Source organism: Caloenas nicobarica, chromosome 3 (genome assembly GCF_036013445.1).
Source record: "Caloenas nicobarica isolate bCalNic1 chromosome 3, bCalNic1.hap1, whole genome shotgun sequence".
Classification (NCBI taxonomy): Eukaryota; Metazoa; Chordata; class Aves; order Columbiformes; family Columbidae; genus Caloenas; species Caloenas nicobarica.
The window spans coordinates 53118395-53142673 of record NC_088247.1 but is presented as its reverse complement, the minus strand read 5'-3'; the positions used below and the strand labels follow the sequence as shown (position 1 = coordinate 53142673).

The following is a 24279-nucleotide window of genomic DNA, read 5'->3' as shown; positions in this document are numbered from 1 at the left end:
CCCTGCCTCATAGGGCCCAAGCTTACATGAGACCTCCCTGTTCCCTTCCTCCTGTCCATTCACCATTCTTCACAAGTACTTACGCCGAACAGAGCTGTCGACTTCCCTGTTTTAGGTCTAATTTTTTCTACCTGAAAAAAGCGCATAATTTTAAAAAGGAGAACGACATAAAATGAGAAAACTTGTTAAGAAGCAGCTTGAAGTGGAAGGCAATATGTTAAATCTTTGCAGGTGACATGGAAGACTATAAGGATTACTATATCCCGTTTCAGTTTATTGGCAACTTTGAGCAAATGCATACCATTTGTGAAAAAAAAATCCTTAAGGAAAGGCAAAATGAAATATTATTTAAAGTAGGAAGGCTTACTTCAGAAAATATATTTTGTCAGCCAAAATGCTGGCTCTAAGCTGGAAATGAAGTCACTAATTACTACAAGCCTGTATCTGACAGGTTCCATAGGGTCACATGCTACATCTTGATGCAGATGACTGGCACAAAATATTCTGTAAGGCTACTATTAACACTTCTATGAATTTTCAGCATGAGCTCTAGCTTCGTAATGACCTGTTACCTTATTAATTTTCTGTCCAGCGGTGAGCACTAATAGGTTTAGTTCTCTGTTTTGATAGGAAAAGCACTAGAGTTGTTATTTTATGTGTCCAGATACTTTCTCAATTTTGGTAAATGCCTTCCTGTCATGGTAAATTAGCAAGGGAATAGACTGCAATAGCACTTCAAAAAGAAAAAGTTATTAATTAATAGAAACACTAAGATTCATACTTAACTGAGGATTCATCCATTTTTTTCCCATCTGTGCAGCTAAAGAGAACAGAAATGTAGTGTATCATAATCACAGAATCATAATCTTTTCTAAACCAAGAGCAAAAATGTTTTGTACTATATAGACTCTTAAAGCATCTTTCACCCAGCTTTTTCTCAGCAACTTCCAGAAAAGCGGTAAGCGATATGACCCACACTTATTTTGTGATTCCCATCTCTAAATGACAGTCATGTGTAAGCATGGGATGTTTTGCCAAGATGTTAGTTTTCATGTTTCCACTTCTGCTATTTTTGTCTTTGTCTGTAAAACAAATCTGTGTTTTCTCTGTAATTTTTATTTCTTTTCTTTAAAAAAATAACATCTCTGCTATGAAAAAAAAAAAGTTGATCAAGCTTAAAAAACAAAGTTAAATTATAAGACAACAGAAGTATTAAAAACAGAGCAATATTAGAAGAAAGATACAGCCTTACACTCTTCATATTGGTCTTTTCCTCTACACTGGACTTTTCCATTCTTAACTACTCTTTTGTGCTTGAAATTTAAATAACATAAAAATCTTACTGAATTAAAACAATTGACATAAAAGAATGGGCTATTCTTAATTTTTCTAATAAAAAGCCACATGCCACCAACCCCGTATTTCCATGTGAGGATAAAAATGTCATGCAAGAGAATATACAAGTGGATTTAAAGAAATAATTAGTTGGAGATAATTGTTAATGTAAATTTTTCTGTGTGCCGGTGCACATCTCTACAGAATCTGGAAAATTAATTTCCAGAGAATCATAAAACACTCCAGACATTCAAATATGCTTGTTCACAAGTTCAGCCAAAATACTCTCTCTTTCGTCATATCTTGACAGTAGTTCCAGTATGGACACACGCATGAGGTGGCATTACTTTTAGGTATTGGTGACCTACATTATTTTCCATAAACTAAACACAACAGTTTCCTAGATGGAAATTATGTTTCACATACACATTAGTTCAAGATTGCAGCGGTTGAGTCTTTCAAGCTTCGAAAGCCAAAGCAGAGTACAGTCATAAAATTATAAAACCCAAAGGATGTAAGGACCAAAGATCTACCAGATAGAGTCCTTAGACCTGTATTTGTCATCTTGTACCACTGACTCATGATTGACTGAAAGCTTACATGCATACATAGAGGCAAGAGGATAACTGATTGAATTATTCAGATGAGTATCCTGAAATGTTGACCCAATTGTGTACCTCACATAAATCGCAGTCAAATTAAAAGGTCATGAGATTTTTTTCAAAGTTGTTAGGACATTTAGGGTTTTTTTTTTTGTTTGGTTCTTCACGTTCCCCCTGCATAACCTTCATGATTATATATGCAACCGCAGCAAGGCAATTTTGGCTACTCTTTTGTCTTTTATAGATCTGAAAATATGCCCTTCTTTATATCATTATCTACAGCTAACAGAAGACCTTGTTACTTGTACATTTTCAAAACAAAATTGTTTTGTATGATTTCTTACACAGAAATCTCAGCATCATAGATTAACCTTAGCCTTGGAAATGAATTCTTTATGTTAAAGTAGGACATCATGGGCTTATTCAGATATTATATTCCATCAGGTTTGTTTGGACCAGAAAATTAAAGCAGGAATGACAGATGTTTAAGATGTATTGTTACTTTGAGTATTTTATACTGTTTTTTAAATGGTGAATTATTACTTTATTAATATAATTAAACCTGTATATAAACTTAAGGTATGTATATAATAAATGGTTATTTTAGCATTCTGGTAGAAATAAATAGACTTTTTCTTAAGAGTATCCATATTTTAAGTATTTAGTTACTAAATACTTGCATAATTCAACCATTCAATGAAAATGAAAATAAGAAATGTGATATAAACACCTTTGTTCATACACATTCACAAAAAATTTGAAAACTCACTGTTCAGAGTTATAGCTGCAGCTTAAAAATTAAACAGCACAAACCTGCAAAGACCAGTAGGTCAAATTTCTTGCTAACTGTCCTTTCAGTAAAAGCTGCCGACTTCCTGACATCTTCAGAGTTGTCAAAAGGCATTATCACAAAGCAAGATTAGCCCTTATAACACTTTCTGTCTATAGAGAATCAGAGAGGGAGTTTTGTGCCTATGGCTTGAAAATAAGGCATACAGTGATTGCACACATTTATCTTAGTCAAAGCTGTGATGAGGTAAATAAAGGGGTTTTTGTACACATGGAAATCTGTAATCCATTATATTCCCAGCAGATTGAATGCAAATTAAATTCTTTCCTGGTTTTGCAAACCTCAGTAATGGTATTTCATAATTTTAGAAAACATACATACAAATGAGAACATATGAACATCAAATATGCAAATAAATAGTTGGGCAGTAGAATACAAAAAAGCACAGGTAGATTTCCACATAGGCAATGTTGTTGATTTTACATCAGAAAAAGCAAAACTATAAAGTCATTATATGTCTTGCACATATTCTGATATATATGCATAGCAGATACATTAAAATGCAATCTTAAATCATATGTTCACTGTTTCCAAATTTATAAAAAGTCTTCCATATATATATACCAAGAGCACTCCTACACGGTGCCTATGCTCACATGGAGACACTGAATAGATACGACTTGTGTGTTACTTACATAAACCCATGATAACAGAGACACTAAAGCTTTCACCATGCAGCTTTCTTAGCAATGATACACATCAAGAGCCATGCTTTACTCCACTGCTTTTTGCACCCTTCAGCAAACCCTCTGCACTGGCTCCTCATTTCCCTCCGGATGGTCTCAGCCCCAGCCCTGAGAGACCTTTGAACCTACAGATTTTACTACACTCAAGGACATGAAATCCCACCAAGAAAAAAAAGCACTGGGGTCCTGACTGTTCTGCTGCATAAACGCCCTTTTCAGCAGCAACCTTAAAGAAAACAGGCTCTATGCTACAGAGGCAGACCTGAATGGAAAAGAGCTTCTTAGCAGTCACCATCTGAGCTCTAAAGGCATAAAATGTGTAAAAAGAAACTTGACAAAATTTAAATACAAAAACTACTACTAAATGGTGCAGGAATTATTGACAAAGAATATTTAATCACTTTTTTTATTTCAAAGCACCTAGACAAAACAGTATTTAGCAACTCAGTACAAGAAGGAAACAAAAATAAAACGTATTTGACTGTATTGCCCTTGCAGATATAAGTCACTTCAAAACGCTTCAAAACAATGGTTTGGGGCCAATACGAACCACAGCAAATCTGCATACTCCTCAGAAGAAACTGAAAAAATAAAACAGTGAGTTGTCTCGGAAGAAATGTTGATAAATCCAAACTATTCTAATTTATTAGCAAAATAAGTCTATGCAAAATATTTTAAATGTGTAGATTTAAATTAAAATAATGCTTTCGGTAACTTTGGAGGTTTCTAGGAGCAGTAATAAATTGAGCCTTCTGTTCCTTAATATCAGAGACATTATTAGGTACACTAAAATAAGTGCCCTTTTGCACAAAAATTAAGAAGCTTGCTTAAGGTCACACAATCAGCGAGACACAACCATTATCTGTAGCCTGCTTTTCACAATCGGTCCACTGCTTTAATTAGTCATTTGACCTTCCTAGATATGAAAAATCACAGTCTTCTCTGCCACTGCATTATTTTTTAATTTGATAAATCTGAACTAACAGTATGTGCTATTCATGGATGTCATCTATGGACACAGATTTGATACAGATGCTCCTAATATTCTTTCTTTCCCTTTTATTTCATCTGTATGAATCACTGCCTGGGTAGGCACCATCTGTCCTTTGTTCTCTGTTGCCAGAATGGGCCACTTCAGAAGGGAAAAAAAATATATCAGTGTCAGAATTTCCTGAACGATGCAAATTCTGAGCTTAAGGCAACACAGCTACTTAAAGACTGAGATTAAATAACTTCTTAGACTCCTCACTATTCAAAATAGTTTGGGTTTATCATGTCTTTCAATAGATGAGACTTTTTCCAGAACCTCTGTAGTTCTTCTGGCCCTTTTCTGAACACTTTTCCACTGTGTAGTTGTACGAAAATCACAGACCCAAGACCTCCATGCAAGTACTTATCTTGTATTCTTACAAACAATCTGTACGAAAGTAGCAACATCTAATTATATCTTCTGGATAATGTCCTGTCTATACATCAAAGAATCTAATTTGCCTCATAACCTCAGGTTTGCACTGATACTTCATGTTTGGTTGGTTATTTATCATACTATATAAGCACGAATCTCTGTTAGCAAGTGAGGTGCATTGCTTGTAATATGGATCTCTTCTTGTAATTTACTATTCCACCTTCTTCTATAATTTGCAAATTCTTAGTAAGACTTTTCTCCATACTCTTGCTGAGAACAGATTTATCAGTGTATTTTTGTAGTTTACCTCTTCATATTTCTGCCTACAAAGAATGCCCGCAAAGAAGAGATTTTTAGAGCAGAAAAAAAGGCAGTAAAAAGAGAAACTACTCAGCAGAGAGTACCAAGGACTCTTTAAAAGATGACTGCAGAGGCTGTTAATCGGGAAATCAAATCTGTCCAACCACATTAATATATATATTCTCACAAGGCCAGAGCCTAGCAAAGAGACATTAAATTGTTAAAGAGGGAGGCTATTCTCCAGAGTTGCCCAGGATAGAAAGAGAGCAGTCAAATCCAAGTTAAAGGATGCAATAAATTCGGCTGTGAATTCTTTCTGGCAGGGACCTTTGCTTGGTACTCATCAGCTCAGGGGTCCGTAACTGCGGTCTGCTGAGGCCCTGTCTGCAGCAACAGAACAGACTGGCCAGCTCAAGTGAATGCTTGCCCCTTACCCCAGCCAGTCACCTCACAATGTGCACTGTGTTGTTTTTCCCCCAAACCCTCAAGTAATTGTGCAATGAAGCGTCTGTCTAATTTATTGCCTACTTCAGTTTTAAGACGCCACTTCCCCCTACCACCTACTATTGTGAGACAATGGCCCTTACTCCATCGCAGACCAATATTCACCCAGGGGCCAGCAATACCTCACCCACTCACACACCCCGGACTACAGTACCCCTGGCCCCATTCCAGTGCTGAGGGCTCTGCCCCAAACCCACCACCGGCACCCATTGCGGTTTCAGGGCTCTCCGTGAAGGAAAAGATGAGGCGGCTGGAGTACGGGTCGCAAACCGTTCCACAGAGGAGACACCCTGCCTAACAACCTGTAGCCCCCTCCCTCCCCGCTCTGCCCCTGGCCCCGCTCCAGCGCGCGGAGCCTGCGGCCCCGTGACGGGCAGGGCTGGCTCCGCCCCCGCCTAACGGCTCCAGGCGCCGCCGCCAACGGCCGGCCGTGCGCGAGAGCGCAGCGCGCGCGCACCTGCCGCGGGAAGGAGAGGGGGGAGAAGCGGGGTCGCGAGGCTCCTCGGGCCGGCGCGCGGGCCGGCTCGCTGGGTGGCGCGCGCGGCCCCGGCCGCTCCGGGGGCGGGGAGGCTGCGGGAGGGCGAGCGGGCGGGCGGGGCCGGCGGGTGACGCGGGGGCTGCGCGGCGTAAACAGCCCGGCGGCAGCAGCCCGGTAACCGGGCACGGCCGTCCCGCCGCCGCTCCCGCCCGGCCTCCTAGCCGCCCGAGGGCTGGAACCGACCCGCCCGGCCTCCCCGCCCGCTGCCGGGCGGCGAGAGGAGAGGAGAGGCTGGCGCCCCTTCTCGCAGCGGCCCCCAGGAGTTTACGCTGCAGCCCGGCGCGGCTGGCGGGGACGGCGGCAGTAGGAGGCGGCTGAGGCCGGTCCCGGGGCGGGAGGAGCCGCCGCCAGCAGTGGTTCGCGGCCGGGGCGCCCTCGGCGTGGCTCCCCGGTAGGGCCGGTGCCGGAGGAGCCCGAGCGGCGGCGGCGGGAGGCGGGCGGTGAAGATGGCGACCCCGGGGATGGGCTGGCAGCAGCCGCAGCACAGCTACGGCGCCGGCTCCGCGCCCGGCCCGGGAAAACTCGGCTCCGGCTCGGCCCAGCCGGGGATGGGCGCCGAGCACAGCCCGGACTTGCATTTCAAAATGAGCAAGAAGATTGCCCAGCTCACCAAGGTGAGGGAGCGTCCCCCCGCCCGGGTCCTCTGCCGCCGCTTCTCTTCTTGTGGCTTTGTTCCGTGTCGCGTCTTGCCGTGGCGTGGGCAGAGAGGTGGCTGAGGAGAGGCAGGCTGTCATGCGGGTGAGATGCGGCCGGGTTTGTACCCCCCAAGGCCGGGCCTGGAGCGGCCGCCTTCCCCCGGCAGCGGCCTGGGGCACCGGAGCGCTCCGTGCCGGGCTCCTGCCGGGAAAGCTCCGGCGTGCAGCAAACGCGGGGACCGGGAACAGCGGGTCTGACAGGCGAACCGTTCACGGAAAGAGCCGCAGTACCGCTCCCCAGTTAGTTTTGTCCCAACTCCGTGTAGCACAGACAGGTATCTGGGTGTGCGGGAGGTGATCACTGATTCCTTGGCTTATAGTTGGTATTTATTCTATGAAAGTTATAGCTTCTGGTTCTCTTGTAAGCCGTTCTCTGAGCTTTTTTAAATAGGCAGATACAAGTGATGCTTGCTCTCCTTTTGCTGAAGAGAAGTACTGTTGTTTGAGGTGTGTGGTAATATCTTAAATGCCTTAGCTGGTGAGGACGAAGTATGCGAATATCTCCAGACTTGTATTGCTGATTGAACAGTTTTCATTATATTATCCCCAGCATAGAAAACACATTATTTCTTTGTTAAAGGTTTCAGTTAAACTACAAGGTGTTTTAAAAGCATATTTTAAAGGCTGGTAGGCCTCAGGTTTTAGATGTGATTGTGGCTATGATTTACTTAGAATAATTTTTCAAAATGCTTTGGTGCTGTAATATCTCTTGTATGATGCTCAAGCCATAGGTGAATAGCATTGTTTAGGAAATGAGAGGCAGATTATATCTGTTAAAGAGAAAGCAGAAGAAATAATTCCTGTCATGAATTACTTAGCTAAAACATCTAAAAGTAATTTAAAAGCACTGTGGGAACTGCTAATATTCTTCAAATGTATGCTAAAATGGAAGAAGGTGACATTTCGTTGGCACTAAGAATTAAGAGAATGAAGACTGCTGGCAGTCTTACAGTGGAGACAGTTCATATTTATGCACAGTTGATGCAGTGTCAACCAGTTAAAAATAGTATTTATTGTGGAACACTGTGCACCTTAATGCATTGGAAAACTGATGACTGAGGGGTACTTTGTCTTTGGATTCACAGTCCACTTTATATGTTAACATCAGGGGAATTAAAATTGTAATTTCATAAGGAGAAATGTAGGATTAAAATAAACTGAAGAATCAGTTTAGTTTTACTCCATGTGCATACAAATTACTAATTAAAATATTAAAGATATTACTATATACTTATGCTCCCTGAAAGTTTCAAAAAGCACCTGGAGATCATAAATGTATTTTAGTCTTCCCTTAAGGCCTAGTGGATATACAAAGTAATACTTTCAAAGAATAAATATTATTTCTGTGTGTCTCCTTTGCTATATTTCCCTTTTTTAATCTAGAAATTTACCCAGCAGTTTATAGTTGATTTTAGAAACTGTCCCACTTCTGTTATGAAGTATATACCCGTGAGTTCCACATCACTGGGCATGTGCCCTGTGCTCTCAGTTATTAGGTGTCAAATATCTTGAGGTGGATGTGAGTTAAATATGGATTTAAGTGCATGGTGCTGGAATATTTTGAACTTCTGTATTAGAAAACATTAAGAGTCTAAGTGAATACTGGGGGGTTTTAATTTTTTTTTTTTTTTTAATGAGCCATAGTATTCTTTTAAAATTTGGGGAACTGGTCACGTGCATGTCTGTCCTGCTGAAGACTTCAGAGTACTGCAAATAAAAGCTATCAATTGTATTCTGCTTGGGTATTTAAAGTAACTGTAAACTATGTGCTTGTACAAGTAGTTCACATGTGAATTAGACTTTTGCAGGACTGGAATCTTGTATTAGTTTCCCAGTGACTTGCAGATTCTAGTAATGTCTTAGTTTGCGTGTTTGTGTTCTGTTTTCAAGTTTTAGGGAGAAAACTTGGAAAATCAGTTGTTCTTTGTACTGACTGAAGGCCTGGAGTGAAGAACAATATTTTTAGATATTATACATCCTGTTTTATAAAAATACTTCTCTTGCACCTATTACAAGAATAAAAAGTATTCTATAGCATTAATCTAATTGAGTTAGAGGTGCAAATTTTGATAGTGTTGTAGTTAGAGGGCTGGGTCCTACATTTCTGTTTGTTACTTGACCTTTCAGAAATGGAGGCTTAAAAAAAATATAGAAACTTCTGGATAAAGTATCATCTAAACTTGCTAACCGACTCTATAATCTGAAGCCTGATTTGATAGATGGCTGCAGAAATTAATCCTTGAGAAAGGACTTGTGATATAGGGGAAAAATATAAAAATGATGCTTAATTTCTGCCAGAGTTAACTGTCAGAGAAAAATTAACTTCATATTGCAGAAAATTTCTGGAAGTAAGCTGATGTGAAAAAGATATCAGGATATTTCTGTGGAGGTCTTTTGACCAAATTCTGCTGTTCTGGCTTGGTCAAATGCTTACTAACTTGTGTGTATAGAATTCCTCTTCAGTAATCTAGGAACTTCTTATTAAGAATACCACTTCTTAATTGCGCTTCCAAAATTGCTTAGTGTCTTATATTTAAGACACTTCTCACATACCTTGCAACTATTGTCTGAATTTGTGTCTTCCAACTCTTCTCAAAGACTGCCTTGAAGATATATTAAGTCTCTCAGTGGATTTAGAGCTAAAGTCAGGTGCTTCACTAGGTCAAAACAAACCCACTAATATAGTATAGTAAAAGGAAATATAAATGTGCATGGAGTGTTGCCAAAGGGATGCACATAGTTAAGTTATCCAGACAGATTCTGTCTTCTGACAAAAGAAAGTGACTCAATACTTTATTTTTTACTATCCTTGTATAGCTTGTATTACAAGTTGTGAGTAGCAGCAGAAGAAAATGCTTTCCCCACAGAAGATGCAGGTCACTCATGAAGTAAATGTAAAATTCCCAAACTGGGATTCCTCTGTTACGTTTTTGCATTGCTTAAAGAGAATCTGATGTTTCAGTCAAAACAATACAGAAACATAAAGAAAAAGGTGAAATTTGTTTAATAGCCAGATTTAATCAGTAATTCAGAGTGAGGCAAAATAAGACACAAATCCATTTCACTAAGCATAGCACTTCTGAAGTGCTTAACTATATTTTCACTTTTGGCAGGGAAGGGGAAGACTTACTTGATTTAACTTTAATATGCTTAATTCACAGGGGAAGGTAAAACAAGTAGTTAGAAATGCAGCTTTAAAAATAAGATGATACTCCATGTCATGTTTAAAGACTGCGGTAAATTGTAACCGAAGCAATTTTAGGTCTTCCTATTCAGTATAAGCTCCTTATTTTTAGGCATTTTGAAAGATCTGTGTACCAGTTTGGGGATAAAGTAGCATCTGACACAAAGATTAAAGCCAACAAGAAATGAACTGCGATTATGAGATTGCATAGATGTTGGTACTACTGCATACTGGAGTGATAAAGCAGTGTTGTATTATGCCTGCTGCAGATGAAAATATTCATATATATATTTAATTGGTTTGCATAAGACAACTGGAATAGAAAACAAGAAACAAGTTGCTGCCATGCTTACATCAGTAGGGCAGAATGGGATTAGTTTTTACAGTTATCAGAAGAGTACCAATTCAAGTGTTTTTGTGTTGTGTTTTGTGATGGGTTTTTTTGTTTGGTTTTTTTGTGCTCTAGTTTCCAGCTTTAGCATTTGTGATTGAGAAATCTGTATCCTAAATGTGTCTGCAAATCTGTTGCGCAAGCTTTGTAACATTGACATAAATCTTTGGCTTTTGTGGAATAACTTCATGATCTGCACTGGGATTATACAATGAGAATCTTCAGCATTGATTTGGTTGCATGATATTAGTTGTAGAAATCTTACATTAGCTGGAAGAAGAGTCTGTAAGTGCCATACAAATGATACATACCCTACAGTGATCATTTATACCTATTTAATACAAAGAAAAAAAATGTGCAAAACTTTAATGTTTTCCCTTCGTGCATACTTGGAGCTGACAGTTGAGTTCTGGAAGGGTTCCAAAAAACTCAGCTAGTTCAAAGGCGAAGGCAACAAAGTTATCCAAGGCACGCGCTGCTTCACTAAACAAGAAACTAGAATCTGGCACTCAGGAGACCACAGTTCTGGTCTCAACTCTGCCCTCACCTTGTTGTGTAAATTTGGGAAACTTTATTTCTTTAATTCTCCTTTGTTTTCCTTTCTGTCTTCCTGTATTACAGAGAAGTACTTACAGAACAGCTGTTAATATAGTAGTTAGCCCAGTGAGTTGCTTGGTGATGTAGATAGTAAATTCATTTCAAAGAATAAAGAGCATCTTTAATTCAGATGCTTATGCTTCTTATTGTGTGGACTTTTTTTGCTGAGATTGTTAAAGGTCTTCCTCAGCTGTCACAGAACACAGTGCTAAAGAAGTAAGAGCTGTAGGGTTTGACCTATAGTAATGATTCTTAACAAAATGTTTCCAGTGAAACTTTGTCAGTTTTTATTTGGAAGTATTCTGCTTCAGGCAACAAAACTTCTTGCAGAAGGTTCATTGTGCATAGGGTTTTAAGAAAACTTAAAAGAACAGCCCTTAAAGTAGGGAAGAAATGAGAATCTAAGAACTCTGTAGAACTGTTTTGATGTGAGCTGTCATCATGTGGTAGTGGATGCCATTAACAGTTTTTACAAAACTTGGGTTTTAGTTTTTAAGCAGCCTTATGTAATTTCTCCAGTGTGTGTTAACATTGGCAGTAGGCCAGTATTTGCTAACAGTTCTGGGATTGCATGAAAAGAAGTGAAATTTTGAGGCGGGTGTGATTTGACTACATATTGGAATGTCAAATTTTTGCATATGCTTCTGACTGTTAATGTGTGAATAAATGATATGTTTTGTTATTACATGAAAATAGTTTTCAAGGACTGGAAGATGTAGAAATGTAATATTAGATATAAAATTATTTTACATTTCTCTGAAGATATTTAATTCTTGTTTGTGTTAAATATTCCAAAGACAGCTGAAGTAAGTCCTCTAAGAAGGGAGAGACTGAAGGTAGGAACTGAGAAAATGAGAGACAGTATTTCTGAAGTAAGTAACTTTTTAGATTTTTCTTTTTTAGTCATGCTACTATAATATCTCCATCTTTCTGTTCTGACTCTGTCTAGGTGGTGTTCTGACTGTGTCTTCCTTCTGCAGTAGTTAGAGTCTTAACAAGGGATATTCCCAGAAGTTTTCTCTACCTGTCATGCTATAAGGACAAAGATGGGACTAGTCAAAAATGACACGTCTTTAATACCATCTCGTATAGTTCAGAAAAAGTAGGTAGAGTTTTCAAGCTCTCAGAATCTTCAGACCTTAGATAAAATCAACAGTTGTCTTTATCTGAATACTTGCTAGTTGAAGCACTTACAAGCTAAAGCTGCTTTAAAGCAATGCTAATTTAGACCTGAAGAGGTCTTGCTTACCTTCCATGTTTTGTAGGACACAAAAATGTGGAATTTGGTGTTTTAGTTAATATTCTCTTTGTCTCTGAAAGAAGAGATCAGGGATTTTAAAAAGCTGACAGCTCTGATATGAAGTTTGGGAACTCTTATTTAATGCTGTTTTTTCCCAATCAAGACTAATTGAAAAAAGTTAATTATTCTGGTACATGGTCCAAAAGTCTTCACAGTATCTCTTGAATGGTTCTTCCTTTCATTATCATTGCACACCTATAAGGTGAGACTAAAGGGGTGCTATATGGACCTCTTATGGTTGTATTTTAAAGCTCATTGTTGTGGTATGTGTGAATTAGGTCAATGACTTTACAGTCTTTTGTCACAAGATATCAAGAAGAAAGAGAGAAGTGGGACAAAAATGAAATATTTTTAATATTAAAAAAAATACTCAAATGAAATTCCTTTCCTCTCCACCCACATAGTTTTAGTGGTTGACTATTAACTCAGAATTCTTCTGAGACCACTGAACAACTTAATGTTCTAAAGATATTTTCTGTGTGTGTGTTTAAAAGAAAGTGTGGTGTTGTTGAAAAACTGATCACACATTCACATAAGCTACCTGTCTAAAATGCCTTTTTAATTGCTTGTGCATATATTAGCTTCTCTGAGGTTGATGTGGGTTGGTTTTGTTTGTTTGTTTTTTCCATGTTTTACAAACAGCCAGAAGGGTAATCAAAATAAATTGGGAGAGAGGATTAATAATATGATATGAGGTGTAGGGACATGGTTTATTGGTGGAGTTGGCAGTGTTAGGTTTATGGTTGGATTTGGTGATCTTAAGGGTCTTTTCCAACCTAAATGATTCTATGAGTTTATATGTATCCTCTTGCTCTATGCTTATTCTTATTTATTACTATAATTAAGTAATATAGAATTACAAGGAGCTGGAAGACTGTTAGATGTCATTGCTCTGATACATACTTCAGTTGTTAAATCTGATACATCGGTACATTAAGGATATTTAAAGAAAATCTGAAAGATGAGGATTTTAGCACAAAGTTCAATGTTATCAACATGTCAAAATTTAAAAACTATAAAGAACATGCAGCCGTAAATGAATCCTGATACGACAATATCCATAAAGTTTAAAATCTGTTAACCTTTAGCTGCTTTTTATGTATTAAGATATGAATCCTGGGTGGGCGGGGGGGGGCAGGCACAGAAGTAAACTTAGTTTGATTTTGTGCTGGTTTTTATTTTCTGTTGTTACATTTTTTTAATAAATACTGCATTATGAAAGAAGGCTTTTGCTATTATCTTGGTTTAGATAAAATCAAGAAAGTGCCAGTTCAGAGTTAAGAAAATAATACTGAAACGCTTTCTTCTATATGCAAAAGTTGTGAACAGGAGAGTCTTTTATGTATATTTGAAGATGAAAATCAATGGTTGAACTCTAGGTAATTTTACAAGATATTTATAGTTTCTTTTCCTTGTACACTTGTAAATTAGCATGGGCATAGCACTTTGAAGTTCTCAGTCCTGCAAGGAGTTCTGATTTGCCAATTCCTATAAAAATGTATCAGCAGAACATAGTTGGGGTTGTGGTGGTGGTGGTGGTGGTTGTCGTGGGGTTTTTTGTTTGATTGGTGTGTTTTAAAATCTAGAATACTGTGAAAATGCAAATAAGTTGTTGCAAAATGAGTCTTACCACTTATTTAGAAAATTTAATCTTGGTCACAGTGGCTCTGTACTTTCTTCAAACTTTGTAAACTGTATTCAATAACAGGGTTGTTTGTGGTTGGATATTTCTATATTATCGTGCAACCTATTGGTCACACACTATTTTTGAATGTCTAAAAGTACAATTATATGCATACTGCTTTTAATATATGTGTAGAAATGTTATTTATCATAAGTCATTATATTGGTACAGCAACTTCCAGCCTTAAGTACCTTCTAATCACTGAAATTCTTTCAATATCTTGTTCTTTAAACTCAGGCTTTGGCTTTAATAAAAATAGTAATTTTGTCAGTGATACTACTGTTTCTCCATTCCATTCTCTAAGTCGTCATCAAAAACTTTACCTCTCCTGTTAACTGTGTGGAGGAGGGAGGCCATTACCTTAAATAGTCATGAACTTCTTACGATTTGCATGCTTACTGCTAAATAAATCCGGCAGATCTCAACATAACATAATGAGTTCAGATGCGCGTGTCTCTTGGCTGATACAAGTTTGTCAATAGTAAGCCAGGCTTCTATCTATTCTTCTGATGACTGATATCATACCAATAACCAAAGGCATTGCATTCCAAAAATAACCAGAAAAAAACAAAACCCCTCTAAAGCTATTCACCATCTTGTCCTACTTAATGTATGTTGCCTGGTTGTTTCCTCAGTTAGGCTTTTTTAGCTGAAAGTAGGCGGCTATGAGGAAGAACAACCTTTTGTTGAGGTTATCAACGCTAACAAGGAGGGTCTGGTTGAAGCAGTAAAGGTGGGAGGCTGCCTTGGTTGCAGTGACCATGAGATGGTGGAGTTCAGAATCTCCTGTGGTGGGAGCAGAATACCGAGCAGAATTGCAACCCTGGACTTCAGCAGGGCCGACTTTGGCCTTTTCAAACAATTGCTGGAGGAAATCCCGTGGGCAAGGCTGCTTGAAGGTAAAGGGGCCCAAGATAGTTGGTTAACATTCAGGGACTGCTTCTACCAAGCTCAAGATCAGAGCATCCCAACGCGCAGGAAGTCAAGGAGGGGAGCCAGGAGACCTGCGTGGTTAAACAGGGAACTGCTGGGCAAACTCAAGTGGAAGAGGAGGGTTTACAAATCATGGAAGGAGGGGCTGGCCACTTGGGAAGAATATAAGGCTGTTGTCAGAGGATGTAGGGAGGCAACTAGGGAAGCTAAGGCCTCCTTAGAGTTAAACCTGGCGAGAGGGGTCAAGGACAACAGGAAGAGCTTCTTCAAATACATGGCAGATAAAACTAACACCAGAGGCAATGTAGGCCCACTGATGAATGGGGTGGGTGCCCTGGTGACAGAAGATACAGAGAAGGCAGAGTTACTGAATGCCTTCTTTGTCTCTGTCTACTCTGCCGGAGGCTGTCCTGAGGAGCCCCGTACCCTTGAGGCCCCAGAGGAAGGCAGGGCAATGGAGGAGTTTGCCTCAGTTGATGAGGACTGGGTTAGGGACCAGTTAAGCAATCTGGACATCCATAAATCCATGGGTCCAGATGGGATGCACCCGCGGGTGCTGAGGGAGCTGGCTGAAGTCATTGCTGGACCGCTCTCCATCATCTTTGCCAAGTCTTGGGAAACGTGAGAGGTGCCTGAGGACTGGAGGAAAGCAAATGTCACTCCGATCTTCAAAAAGGGCAAGAAGGAGGACCCGGGCAACTATAGACCGGTCAGCCTCACCTCCATCCCTGGGAAAGTGATGGAACACCTTATCCTTGGTGCCATCTTAAGACATATCAAGGATAAGAGGGTCATCAGGGACAGTCCACATGGCTTCACCAAGGGGAAGTCGTGTTTGACCAACCTCATAGCCTTTTATGAAGACGTAACAAGGTGGATTGACGATGGCAGAGCAGTGGATGTGGTCTACTTTGACTTCAGCAAAGCATTTGACACCGTCTCCCACAGCATCCTCACGGCAAAACTGAGGAAGTGTGGACTGGATGATCGGGTAGTGAGGTGGACTGCAAACTGTCTGAGGGAGAGAAGCCAGAGAGTCGTGGTCAATGGGGCGGAGTCTGGTTGGAGGCCTGTATCTAGTGGAGTGCCTCAAGGGTCAGTTCTGGGACCAATACTATTCAATATATTCATCAATGACTTGGATGAGGGAATTGAGTGTACTATCAGCAAGTTTGCTGATGACACCAAGCTGGGAGGAGTGGCTGACACGCCAGAGGGCTGTGCTGCCATCCAGCGAGATCTGGACAGGCTGGAGAGTTGGGCAGGGAAAAATTTAATGAAATATAACAAGGGAAAGTGCAGAGTCTTACATCTGGGCAGGAACAACCCCAGGTTCCAGTATAGGTTGGGGAATGACCTATTAGAGAGCAGTGTAGGGGAAAGGGACCTGGGGGTCCTGGTGGACAGCAGGATGACCATGAGCCAGCACTGTGCCCTTGTGGCCAAGAAGGCCAATGGCATCCTGGGATGTATTAGAAGGGGGGCGGTTAGTAGGTCGAGAGAGGTTCTCCTTCCCCTCTACTCTGTCCTGGTGAGACCTCATCTGGAATATTGTGTCCAGTTCTGGGCCCCTCAGTTCAAGAAGGATAGGGAACTGCTGGAGAGAGTCCAGCGCAGGGCCACAAAGATGATTAAGGGAGTGGAGCATCTCCCTTATGAGGAAAGGCTGAGGGAGCTGGGTCTCTTTAGCTTGGAGAAGAGGAGACTGAGGGGTGACCTCATTAATGTTTATAAATATATAAAGGGTGGGTGTCACGAGGATGGAGCCAGGCTCTTCTTGGTGACAACCAACAGTAAGACAAGGGGTAATGGGTTCAAGCTGGAACACAAGAGGTTCCACTTAAATTTGAGAAGAAACTTCTTCTCAGTGAGGGTGACGGAACACTGGAACAGGCTGCCCAGGGAGGTTGTGGAGTCTCCTTCTCTGGAGACATTCAAAACCCGCCTGGACGCCTTCCTGTGTAACCTCACCTAGGTGTTCCTGCCCTGGCAGGGGGATTGGACTAGATGATCTTTCGAGGTCCCTTCCAATCCCTAACATTCTGTGATTCTGTGATTTATCACTTGGTTAGGCTCAAAATGACAGCCTTTAAAAATAGCTACTGTTAAAAAGTTCATTAAGTCTTCCTTATTGTTCAAGATGCTCCCATTAAATGAGACACAACCTTTTAGCTAAAAGAAGAAATATGAGGTGATGATAATAAATACTTTCTGTTTTCATTTTCATGAGATTAAAGTAATCTTTCCAGCCAGTTTCTTGAAATTTTGTTTTTAGAAACCTGAATTGTAGTGTGTTCAGAAAACAGGTGTGCTATAATCTAGAGATTTTTTGTTGAACAACATTTTTTTCTCACAACATGACTGAAAGCTATAACTTTTAGTAAAGGGTGTCTGACGCTGCCTTTTCAAATCTAGTATTTTGCGGTATGGATGCTTATGTGTTTGGATAGGTTGTACTAAAATGTATTTCAGCAATCTCCTATGACTGTCTTTGTCCTATTAAAATTCGACAAATGAAAATAGTGGCAAATTATTTCTGTCATGAAGACTAGGGAAAAGGACTTGATTTCTAAAAATTTGTCTGCTCTGTGTAATTCTAAGTATAGGTTTCACACTTGAAAAAAATGGTTTATTTGTAGCTAGTGTAATAAGTATTCAAGGGTATGTTTACAGACTGAAAGATATCTTGAAACACCTTGAAAATCTATGTATGCCTGTCTTTCCAACATTAACCTGTATTTGTTATGTAAGTAATGTAAGCTACTTACATATTTGAAAAAAATACTTTTTGTGTTGTGCCACTGAGTGGTAAAACTTCATTTGAAATTTTTGAACCTTTATTTTAGTTGGATTGTTCACTGGCTTTCCTTATGGTATCTAAATATTATAATGTTAGCTTATGTTTTCACTGAGTTCCCATGTAATTCAAATCAGTCACTTTTTTTCCTCTTTTTTTCTTTTTTTTCTTTTCTTTTTTTAAAAAGCGTATGGCTGTTTGTTTTATGCTGAGAAAAAAAAATGCAAGAATGTGTCCTAAAGCAGAGACTAGACTTTGACATGAAGATCAGTTGTGTTCTTTGAGCTGGTCTGGGAACATTTTTCTACTCCAACAGTTCTTGTTTTGCCTTTATTTCCATGCTCTGCTTCACGCTTTGTCCTGTGTACCTTTTCAATTTACAGTGTAGACCATTTACCGCTTAGTGTATTTGGTATATTCTGCCTTACCTCCAAATACCTAATGGGTGAGGTTGTAATTCTCGTCATTTATGTTTGGGCAGGCACTGCTGTATTGAGTATCCTCACACATTCTGTACAAGTGAAGAGCCTGAAGCAATTTTAGCTTCTGTTGGTTGGTATTATTTTCCATAGCTATAAGTTGATACTCTAGAATAAACTATATTCCAAATCCTAGATATTTTTTTTAATATAGCTGCTTGTGTAATAGACTTTTTCCTCTAATGGCATTTTTTTTTTAAATGGGCTGATGCTCCCTGTTCCTGAGGGAAACTAAATTTCCTGCTTTCAGAAAACTTAATTTGTCAAAGTTGGTGACAGAAAGAATGTGTCCTCTCACTATAAAATAAATATGCTTCTGTATGTGCCTATATGAAATTCTGGTAAATGTGGCCCCTTGACAAAAACCTTACTGAAGTCCTGACTGACATGCCCTATTTGACTCTAGATTTACTACTAACTCTTGACCCTCTTCTATTCTTATGTATAGAAAAAGAGTTTCTTTAGGCTGTTATAGAAAAGGGAAGAACATGTTTAAGTGTACAGAAAGAAATAAAATTCTCTTGTCTGGGAAGTGTAAAAAACCGAGTAGTTTGTCAAAGAATTGAGAGTAGCCTCAAGTTTATCTGTAAGAGCTGATTTAAACAAAGAGCATTATGTGTATATATATATATATTTTAGTGAAGTCTGAGGCTGCACGTCCTTTTCTTGGGAAGACTTGTGAAGCGGAGCCTTGTCTGACACTTGGTCTGTCGCTTGCACTGGATTTTCTTCTCTTGCCCCGTTTTGCTCCCTGTCCGTGAAGAAGGGGGACCGCCTGTCACTCTCCGTGGTGCTGAACGTGGAGCGCACCAATCGGTGAGCGCGTATCGCTCTCCGTGGTGCTGAACGTAGGCCCGCCTCGACCTTCTACATTCACCGGCACTGATGTCAAAGGCAAATAAGTTTTACTTCCTGTTATGCAAACCGGTATGTTTCCCTACTAGCAAGATCTCTTTAGAGGCACAACTTACATAACTACAATTGCTCCATCCTTTTATGTAGTCAGTGTGGTGACCTGTGACATTGGTTACATTGAACATTATGAAGGTAAGTGCAGTGAATTATTTATCTGAAAATGTGTGCCATGCCATTTTGTAGTGGCTTCCCAAAAGCCTGACAAAAAAGATAAAGAAGTGAAAACAAAAACACTAGTATTTTTCAGGGAGTTCTGTCAGTTAGCAAATTAAAAAGTTTGGAAATATTTAAATAAGCAGCAGCATTTTATTCATATTGTCAAGATTCTAAAAGAGGTGTTTGAGTTTGATTTCCTAAAGATGACTTAGGCAATGTACAACAGAAAAGTTGATTATTTCCTTCAGGATTTTTACTTGGTTTAATTCTATTCTGAAATAATTGTATTCTTACCTTTTAAAGATTATCATGTCATAAAATTTATTGTAGGTATATATTTTATTTCTCGATTTTGCCTCTATTTTTCTGAATGTTCTCAAAAGAAGAGGAAATTTTGTCTTGAAATTATATAGTACTTAGAAACGTTTATTTTGATGATTAATCAAAAACAGTGATACAGGTCTGTAAGATGACTACCCTCTTCACCCTTTTTCTCCACTTAGGTGTTGCTACTTTTTGTTTTGGGAAGCTTTAAACTTGATATCACTCTGCTGAGAGAAAGTTAATTGGGTTGTATATGGAACAATTATTGTAGACTGAAAATCTTTGCTGTGTTGTTTATTTGTTTATTTTGCCAAGGGCAAACTACTGTTACCTCCTCAATGCAAAGACAGGTGCTCAGCTCTGAGAACTATCCAGTGCATTGTTTCATGGAGTCTAAATACCCACAAACAAATGTAATGCAAACATACTACCTTAAATTCCTCTGGAGATCTCTATACCTAACAGACTCAGATCAAGTGTGCAAATATTGAAGAAATAAATCTCTAAGGAAATGCAGTGCAGAGACTAAAACAAAACTTGGAGTAGCCCTTTGGCCTATCCTGTTTTCCTTGCAGCAATTTAAGGTCTAATCATGTAGCAGATGTGTCAGCTATATTCTAGAGAGATGATTAGAGGATAAATGGGATTCTTTTCACCAGGAGGCAGACTGGGAAATTTGTACATCTGTCACTAAATCTTTTTTTTGTCATCTGTCTTTCTCTCTCTCTCTCTCTCTCTCTCCATTTTTTTTTTCCCGTCAGTGTGCTTCATAAGTTTTGACTGTCTTAAGAAATTGCCTACAGCTAACGGTGCTACAGATTTGTAGTGGTTGTTTCTGACATACTCTGACTGGTAGAGGTTAACATCCCAGAACTGAAAAGGGGTTTTGATTGGATGTTGGTACTGCCACACCTCTCCCAGCACAAGGGAACTGAGTTGCAGTTGTGAGTATATGCTAAACAAGACTGTAACAGGAGGAAAAAGTTGATTTGAGTTATACACAGAATGAACACCTAAGATAATCCTGTTCATTAGAGTGCTGTGAAAGAGTATTTTTGCAACTGTCTTTTATTACGGGGAGTTTTCAGTCTCTGTCAAAATAAGCTTACTTGAAGTAATTTGATTAATTTGCCTTTCTAATTCAAGTCACTGATTTATTGCATGACAACTCAGGGAGTATAATGCATAGCTGATCTTTTCTTATACACTTGTTTGCCTTTATAAATGGTGTGTTAGCTGCTATCTGAGAGTCCCAATAGGCTGTATCATATGTTGAAACAGATTAATTTTCTGGTGGTTACACCTTCACCTCATTTTACACCTTCCTTATACTTGTTCTCTAAAGAGAACTACATTGCTTTCAAGCAGAAATCATACAGAACAATAGATGACATAGCTTGCTTTTAGGTATTTTTTTGGCTTTTCTCAGGCAACTGGGACATGGTGGAAGCTGAACCTACAATGCAAATTTCACTTCTCAACATGTATAGGATATGGGTATGGAAGGATGTATATACTTTTCAACACGTGTAGGATGGGGGTATGACTTAGAGAGCTTCAGCATTAACAGCTCATTTTAATATCTTGCTTTCTGAAGTACAGTATAGTATTACTAGACTTGAATCTTCTATGTACTATAGCTAAAGAGCCTTGTAAGGCAGCTTATATTGAATTCCTTGCATGTGTTCACAAAGCATTGAATATAAAAGTTTAATTTTTTTATGTGACCTGAGAAACTCAGATGATGAGGTTTCTTTGACTAGTGTCATTTATGTTTTGTTTTTTTTTTTTTCTGTGGTGGCTTGTGTTGGGGGTGTGTGGTTTGGTGTGTTTTTTCCTTTTTTTTTTCTTTCTTTTCTTTGTGGTGTTGTTTTTTGTTTTGGTGTGTGTTTGTTTGTGGTTTGGTGGGTTTTTTTCTCCCAATAGAGTAGAAAGTTAAGTCTAACTTCTGGTAAGTGCAAAGGGATTTATGTTTACTTAATACTTAAGTAATTAGTCCCTTACTGCTTTTTACTTCTTTTTGAAATGTTTGTTTGGGGCTGGGAGGATACGTTCCTTCTTTATTATGGTACACCAGTATTGCTAATGTTCTATTGTAATGGCACATGAATTAATTGGCTGGAAACTCTGCATTGAGTTTTAGTTCATTTTATATCTTGGTTCTGTGACTGAAGACTGCACAAAATGAAGGAGGTATATTAGGAATTTCAGGAAAACACTATGGCAAACTAACAAGTGCAAGTATTTATTTAAGTTTTTATCTGTAAAAGGAGACATTTCTGAAATGTATGTAGCTCTGCTGGTATGCACTGAAGTTGTTAATTTTTAATGTTTTTTTAATCACAAATAACCTTTACACTTTCATGGAAGATAAGTTGTTTTGGAAGCTGTTTTGTACACAGTTGTTCTAACCCTGAAACTATAGGGGGAAAGCCATGGAAGTTCTCTTTAAGTGTAGATTAGAATCAGGGAGAGTGTATGCTGAAAGCAGAACAGAAAACTAGGGATCAAAATCTGTCCTCTTTATTAGAACCTTTCCTGACTGTGTTATGGGAAAAGGACTGCATTAATTGCTGCAGATACTTGTGCCTTACTGTTTTTAAGAGTGCTATTATTAAAAACCAAGCAACCAAAGCATTTTGCAACCAACCAGTGCTATTTGCCAGCTGAATTGAATTGAACTTTGAAAAAGTTTTTGAAAACTTCAGCAAATTGGTCATCCACTGCTAAATATTTTAGTCTGCAAAGCAAATATTCTGCACTGTCTCATAACAAGTTAAGACATAATTTATAATTCTGTGGAGTTAAAACTGATGTATTGGAAGCTGTGTTGTATGTAAAATAGTCTTAAAATGTGCCTCAGAATAATTTCTCAGGATTCTATGGATGTGTTCTTTGTATATGGCTTACTCACACCATTCTTAAATTTTCTCTTAGCTAATGGTGTATTTTTCAATATGTCACCAACTTACCTCATTTTTCATATAAAAATTGAGATTTTTCTTTTTTACAGTAGGAGTCAACTAGGCATGTTTGTTTGAGAGACTGAATATATATAATCTGACATGTGCATGATACAGACTTGTACTTACCTCAAGGCTGGAGGCCTTGAGTTAATTATTTAATGTGAGGTTGCACACAAGTCCTCAGTAATTTTTTTTTTTTTGCAATTCTACTTACGTGTGATTTATGTCTCTTCCTTGATTTAAGATTTCCACTATTATCTTAAGTGCTGAATTTTCAAAATATTTTTTTACATATGTTGAAGAAAGAAGACTTTTTGGTTTTAATCCTCTTTCTCCATCGTATTAGGTATCAGACATTTTTGTTTGTTCGTGGGTTGTTTGTTGTTTGTTTGTTTTGCTTAGGACAGCTGTTCATGTCCAAAACTTGAGGTCTTGACAAAGATCCTTGTTTGGCTGACCTGTCAGGCATGGGGAATTTTTGTTAGAGATATAAGATTCCGAACAGATACACCTGTGTACTTTTGTATGATGAATTGCTGGAAGAGTAGGAGTTAATGTCTCCCATCTAATGTGGAATCAAGTAAATATTGTAAGAGAGGCGAATCTAGCAAATAGTTACAATTTAAGTACTCTTAAAATAAACACATTGTATTCTGGTTGCCAAACAGAAGCCATAGGAGAAGCCTTTATTACAGTTGTATAGGATGGCTTTTTAAGAACATTCACTAATGTAGCTCTCTAGAAGATTAGATCCAGCTGGATCACCATAATAAAAAAAATACAGGTGTTGGACTTGGTAACTGAATGCTCAGGTTGAGGAGCTACAGGATTCCCTGTATTGTATTTAATGGCAGGAATGGAAAAGAGATGCTTTAGGACCAAGCAATATTATTGTATGCTTTTACTAGGACATCAATTTTCTTGTAGGTCTCTAATGGATATACTACAACTGTCCTACTTAAGTATACGCAATCTTTGGGTTTTTTTTAATTGAGTGGTTGAGAAAACCTGTGGTAGAAGGAACTGCACAAACTTTATCTTGATAGACTAGAGAAAAAGAGTTTGTCTTTTTTTTTTTTTGTGAGATGTTTTATGGGGAATTTAAAATTAGATACATCTTCACTGCCATTTGTCATATGCCTGTGTGTTTTCTCTGGGTGTATCCTAGACAAGTAGACATTAAGGTAGACTGAAAACTGGCTGAACTGCTGGGCTTAAAGTGTTGTGGTCAGCAGCATGAAGCCCAGTTGGAGGCCAGTCACTAATGGTGAACCCTAGAGGCTGATACTGAGGACAGTACTGTTTAACATCTTCGTTAGTGACCTGGATGGTGAGACAGAATGCACACTCAGCAAGTTTGTAGACAAAACTGGGACAAGTGGTTGATGAAACAGATGGGCATGCTGCTATTCAGAGATGGACAGGCTGGAGAAATGCAATGACAGGAGCCTCGTGCAAAGTCCTGCATCTGGGGCACAGTAACAAGTATGTGGTTGGGATTGACTGTCTGGAAAAGCAGCTTTGCAGAAAGTGCCCTGAGGTCCTGATAGACAACAAGTTGAACGTGATCCAGCAATGTGCCTTTGTGGTAAAGAAGGCCACTGGCATACTAAACTAAGGTCAATGGAGGTGATCCCA

General features: G+C 39.1%; 1 protein-coding gene across 5 annotated transcripts in view; it reads left to right on the top strand.

The window, feature by feature from the left end:
• The first annotated feature begins 6330 nt into the window (after positions 1-6330).
• Positions 6331-24279, top strand: part of FAM184A (family with sequence similarity 184 member A) — a 75530-nt gene continuing 57581 nt past the window's right edge. For all 5 annotated transcript variants that reach the window (XM_065631024.1, XM_065631021.1, XM_065631023.1 and 2 more), the window contains exon 1: positions 6331-6834. In XM_065631024.1, coding sequence (XP_065487096.1) covers positions 6667-6834 — 168 coding nt within the window. In that variant the 5' untranslated portion in view covers positions 6331-6666. The remainder of the gene's footprint in view (positions 6835-24279) is intronic.